General features: G+C 45.4%; 1 protein-coding gene across 1 annotated transcript in view; it reads right to left on the bottom strand.

Annotated features, from left to right (window-relative positions):
* Nucleotides 1–3,933, bottom strand: part of LONP2 (lon peptidase 2, peroxisomal) — a 36,771-nt gene extending 32,838 nt beyond the window's left edge. The window contains exons 1-4 of the mRNA XM_041458688.1: nt 3,627–3,933; nt 2,553–2,787; nt 1,742–1,873; nt 341–463 (exon numbers count right to left, since the gene is read on the bottom strand). Of these exons, the coding sequence (XP_041314622.1) occupies nt 341–463; nt 1,742–1,873; nt 2,553–2,787; nt 3,627–3,859 (723 nt within the window). The 5' untranslated portion in view covers nt 3,860–3,933. The remainder of the gene's footprint in view (nt 1–340; nt 464–1,741; nt 1,874–2,552; nt 2,788–3,626) is intronic.
* Between the last annotated feature and the right edge of the window lie 2,067 nt (nt 3,934–6,000).

A 6,000-nucleotide genomic window follows, 5' to 3' on the forward strand; every position in this document is an offset into this window, starting at 1 on the left:
AATGCCATCAGTAAACAATCCACCCTTCACTGCACAGGCCAGAACTCACTGTGTGCATACCATGCACGTGAAGTGACTCTTCAGAGGAATCTGAGCATTCATTTAATGTCACAAAGTGCTCAGATCAAAATAAAAATTAAATTTAAAAAACATTAAAATAATGCCTAGGCAGTTTTAAACAAATATTTTGCCTTTTGTATATCTACCCAGCTGAAGCTGACAGCTATGGCTACACATTAAAAATGCACATATTAAAATCATGCATTCATTAGCCTGTTTAAAAAGTGCATCTTAGTACTTATTTAGAATGTTTAAGTATTCAAAATTTAAAGCTCCATACCCTTTTATCATCATCCTGTTTGGATTTTCTTGTTTTCTGAAGCAGCTTCAGGCCTTCAATCTGTCTAACAAGCAATGGTATGGTCATCTTGAACCGTTCTTCCAGCCTAACAGCATCTAAAATCTAAGAGCAGGGAGCTGTAAGCAGCCAGCAAATTCACACTGATGAATCCTCACTCTGGGGAAGGGAACATGGGAGGTTCAGACTGCTACTGTCTTTTGACCAGAGGTAAAGAATAGATGGATTTAGGAAAACAGGTAGCAAGAAAAGCAAGGAGAATACAGTACACAAAATCTAGCCCTCAAGGGTCTGCATGCCTGAACTACAAAGCACTTCAAACTAGAGAAAATTCTCTTATCCTATCTAGTTTTAAAACATTTTAATATTTCAGTTGCATTTTCTGTGGCAATGTTCTATTTTTCAATTACTGGGCCTCAGGAAAGAGATGGCCCTGTTAAAAAAGTTACAGCATCATCTCCTTGGGTAACCCAAGGGAAAAAAATCCCCTTGTGCCTTAAGGTTTTCATTCAGAGATTTTTTGGTTTATTTTGGTTTTTTGATATTTTGTATACAATTCCATTTTCATATTAAATGAAGTTAATGTTTGGAAATGGGTAGAATTCTGCTCCTCTGTATTTCCACAGCTTCCACCAGCTGCTCTTTTCTTTAGAACTTCTAATAATGAAAAAGTGACACACTAATCCCTAATGTACCTTCCTCCAACAGGATATTCAGCTACAATACACATCTTCCCTTAAGATTACTGCATTAACTTCTACTTGTGCTGCTTTGAAAGAACCTAACACACATTCAATTCCAGGTGCAGCATAAGCAGTTAGAGAAGAAAAGGAACAACTTCCAAAACACAGCAAGCAAATACAGAAATCAGATGAATAAGCACCAAGCCATAAAGACAATTTTTGCACAGATTTACTTTGACATATGACAGAAAGTTAACCACTGTCTCAATGTTTAAAGAAACCCAGACTTCAAGATGCTTTTTAAAATACTTAAATCTAATACTAAAAGTATTTTAATCCTGAAGTTATTAAGATATGTATAATGATCAGTCAGCTGGGATAAATATGCAGTTTCAACACAACCTGAAGAAGATTTATCATCTTTACTATGGGAAGTCCGTGCTTTACTTATTTAAGTTTAATAAAATGAAACATTTCTAAGATTTCCCAACTAGATCTATTTACCTTAGGCAAGTTCTGCCACATGCATACATAAACACTTTAAACAACACCATCAAACCATTTTGCAAGCATTCATGCTTAGCTGTAACACAAATCCCTGCAGTCACAAGTGTAAGCAATTCCAAAATTACCTAAAAGTGACTGACTCTAAAAGATAGCAACACCTAACTAGCACTAAAACCGCTGAAGAAGACAATACCTGCAGCTTCTCTTGGTTGGTAGTTCGGATGATAGAGGTCAGGATATCTGGCAGAGCTTCTCTGGGCAGATTGTCCAGGAGGCGCCGGAGCTTTGCGACCGCAGGCACGGACATATCCAGCATCTCAACCAGCTACAACACACAAGGAACAACGCTAATGGCTGCTGGGTTCCTCCTGGAATCATCTCAGTGCCTCTCAGACCTAAACACAACTGTGTCTTTCAGTGTGAAGCATGTCCAGGTACTTTGCCAAAAAGGTTCTGAAATAAGTTCACCAGAAGTTCACAGAGGAGGCACTAACTCAACATAGAGCACCAAAACTTTGAGATTTCTGCTTATTTGAGAAGTTCAAAAGTATCATTATGGTTTGCATCATTTTTTCAATACATACATCTCCTATTTCCCCCACATACCCAGATGAAAAACTTCCCCATGACTCTTCTTCAACACATCTTTTAAATTCCGATTCATTATGCTTCTATCATATATATTTTCTTATACCTCTGTAACAATTAATCAAATCTTTTACTAGGATGTATCTATAGTATTGCTACATATGAAACACCAACTTATTATAGCACCAACACAAGCAGTTGCACAAGATTCAGCGGCAATGAGCTGTGCAAACACCCTGAAACTTGGCATAGAAACCTCAAGCTGTAACAGTAACATTTGTTTTGTAGCAGAAATACTGACTCTACTAATCACTGAAAAATATAGGAACTGGAGAAACAGAAAGGCAGATAGAAAAGAAGTAAAGAGCCTAAGTATACCTACAGGTTATGTGACACACAAGAATAAAACAAATTACCTGTACTGCATACTTGTAGAATTGTTCTGACAGCTCTCCAAGCTCCTCCTCAGATTTATGGCCATTAGTGAACTGCTCAAGTCGATCTAACTGCTGCACTTCAGCAACGGGATAGGGCTTCTCCTTCAGCAGCTGCAGGATCTGGAACCGGCAGAGGCCTGTCACCAGCAACGTGTAATGGGGCTTGGGCCAGTTGCTACCAACCACCTGAACTGCCAGGGCAGCAGTGCCAATCCTAAAAACAAGATCAAATCCTTGTATTATCTGTCACCTTCCACAGAACATTTGGTGTGATCCTCATCAGAAGCAACCAAGCTGTAGGTTGTAAGACCCTGATGGGACACAGCTGCTATCGTGAAATGAAATCAAATTATCCAATTCCCTTTGTAACACAGATTACAAAACCAAACCCTAAAACCTGAATACAAGTGTGTTAACTGAAAAATGAAGTAAGATACTGTATTATTAGTCATGCAATTTAGAAACATACGTAATTTTTTCATAATAATGGATCTGGCCGAGGACAGGCACACTGTCATTTCTGCTTAAGCAATACGCACTGGGAAATGGGAGTGTCTGTAAATGACAGTTCTTCCCAGCCTTGAACTGAATCGATATTTTAGATCACAGTACCTATTGAAGCAGATTTACAACAGAAGTTATTTTCTTGCAACATCTGATAGGATACGATAAAGTTCGGAGAGTAAGGGTTACATCATGTTAGTTTCACCAGACAGAAATACAATTTCTAACTAAGTCAATATCTGTGTTACCTATTAGGTGAAAAATCCCATGGTTAACAGCTGCGACAGCCCTAGAGCTGCGTTCTTTCGTCTTATTTTGCTCTTTAGCCTCTTTTCAAACTTTCCCCTCCGGTCAGCCCGCCCCCGGCACCTCGGCCACTGGGTCGGTTGTGACCGGGCTTCTGGGAGGGCACAGGCGCTTCCCGGGGGCGGCGGAGCTGGGCGGCCCCGCGGGGTGACCCCACGGCCAGCCCCCGCCGGGGAGGCCGGGCCGGGCTCCCGGGGGCCCGCAGGCCGCGAGGGCGGCAGGGAGAGCCGGGCCGAGCCGCACCTGTGCAGGTTGGGCAGGTCGTCGCAGTCGGAGGTGGGGTCGCTGGTGTTGGGGATGACGCCGATGATGGTGCTCCGCAGCGAGGTGCCCTTCAGCAGCCGGCTGCGCACCAGCTGCATGTTGCGCGGCGAGTCCACGCTGGTGCGCATGGTGGAGCCGGGCAGCAGCACGCTCTCGTGCGTGAGCAGCAGCGGCAGCCGGGTGGGGATCTGGATAGCGCTGCCCGCCGCCATGGCTGCTCGCGACCCTCGCCCTGCCCGTGCCCTCACGCCGGTCCCGCCGCCCTGGCAGCCCGGCCCCTCACGCGCCGCGGCCCCGCCCCCTACGGGCGCCGGCAGGGACCGGAGCAGGGACCGGCCCGCGCGCCCCGCCCGCTGCGCCCCCTGCCGGCGGCGGCCGCGCTGCCCCCTGCCCGTGCCCGATCCCGAATCGGCCCCGCCGCTCTCGAGGCGCTCCCGCCGCTCCTACTGCCGCTCCCGAGGCCTCTCGGGTCCGGTGTCCTTGCAAACACGGAGCTGAGCCGGTTCCCCTTCAGTCCCCCCGAGGCCGCTGGGCCGCCGGCAGGTGTCAGGCTGGCACTGGCAATGGGTGTGGGCTGAGCGCTCTGAACGAGCGCTAAGCGCTCCGACATTATAGAGCGAGCGTGTGACAAATCGCCTGTTAGGTGGGACGGTTACGAGGTGAAATCCCCTTTTTTGTTAGTTTTTACACAAATCTGCTCTCCTGCATCCGTGCTCCGGGTCGAAGGGCTCAGCATCCTGGTTGAGTCACAGAATCGTTCGGGCTGGAAGGAGCTCGGGAGATCACCCAGTCCCGCCCCTGCCAAGGGTCACCTGGCGCAGGTGACACAGGAACGCGCCCAGGTGGGTTTGAAATGTCTCCAGAGGGGGACACCCCAGGCCCTTCCTGGGCAGCTGTTCCAGGGCTCTGCCGCCCTCCATGGGAAGCAGTTGTTCCTCCTGCTGAGGAAGCGCAGGTGTCCTGCCACGTGCTCCCGGGAGCCCCGAAGCGGAGGGAGGAGGTGCAGGACCTGACACCTACCTGCGGGGCCCCCAGGGCAGCGAGGAGCAGAGCCCATCCGGTGCTCCCCGTTCCCAGCCTGGCTGCCTGCCGAGGCCCCGCTCACACCCGGGAATTCCACTGCCATAGTCATGTTCAGCAGCCCTGGAAGCGCCAGCCAAGCCACAACTCACTGGGACAGTGGGCCAAAACAGCCCAGGTGGGAAGGGCTCCAAGGCCCTATGGAGAGTTCAGACAAAAATGTGGAGTTTAGAAACTTTCCTCTTAGACTTTTTTCCCCGTTGGTAAATGAGGTGCAATATCAAAATTGCATAATGCGATGAAGTACGTTAGCCAATCTCATGTTAATCACTGCCTTGCACGATTCCTGTTGAACAAAGGTAATCCTGTACAGAGGGGAAATCACAGTAGCAGCAAACTGACAATATGAAATACAAAAGGATAGCTGCAGTAAAAACCTTGCTTAATCATGGGCTTTATTAAAACCTTCATCTGTTGGTTTACTGGAAAATGCAAGGTAACAGGATATATGGAAACACCAACAATATATTTAAATGCAAGAAGTTATTACAGCTGAGAAAAATATCTTCTAAAGCTACCTTAGAAAGAAGCTGGAATTCAATATACTATTCAACATGACATTTAGAAAACATTAATATAAAAGGGCACATAACACATGTGGAAAATGTTTTGTGAATTTCCCAATGTTAAATATAATTATTCTGTAAACATATGTTCAACACTTACAAATGTTTAAGCATCTCTAACTATATTTGTTTGGAATGTGAACACAAACTAAACCTAAAGGTTAAATATTTGCTCATCATGTTTATTGAGTAATTTTCTCAGTTTGAGTATTTTGATTAAAAAGAATCTACAAATGGCATCATGTTTATTCTGCAGACTACCGTTTTCTACTTCCTTCAGAGATGACTGGTATCTGTGGTCATTAACAATAGTTTCTAAATTAATTCTGGAGCTGTATCAAAAATTTTCAATTATTATAATTTGTTTTAAATGCTTTTCAGTTTCTCCTGAACAATTCTTAATACCCAGGGCTGTGTTTTACTGTGTGTACTAAGCAATACTACAGGGTCACATCCTGATTATGATGTCGAGATAGCACTGGATCCCCCAAACTGTATTTTGCTTAAATACAAACAGATCAGATTTGAGCAACAACCTTTCAGAATGTTTTTTCTAGACTAGCTGAACATTTATTGACACCTGGAGAAGCAGTGGAGCAGTAAGTATTAAGATATGCCTCCAACTTGGGGAATATAAAAGGGACAATTGCCACATGGTCTGACCTCCTCTAACTCTCACCAGCAACTTGTGCATCAAGTCCATAGTT

The sequence above is a fragment of the Pyrgilauda ruficollis genome, unplaced genomic scaffold (assembly GCF_017590135.1).
Source record: "Pyrgilauda ruficollis isolate IOZ18807 unplaced genomic scaffold, ASM1759013v1 scaffold13, whole genome shotgun sequence".
Classification (NCBI taxonomy): Eukaryota; Metazoa; Chordata; class Aves; order Passeriformes; family Passeridae; genus Pyrgilauda; species Pyrgilauda ruficollis.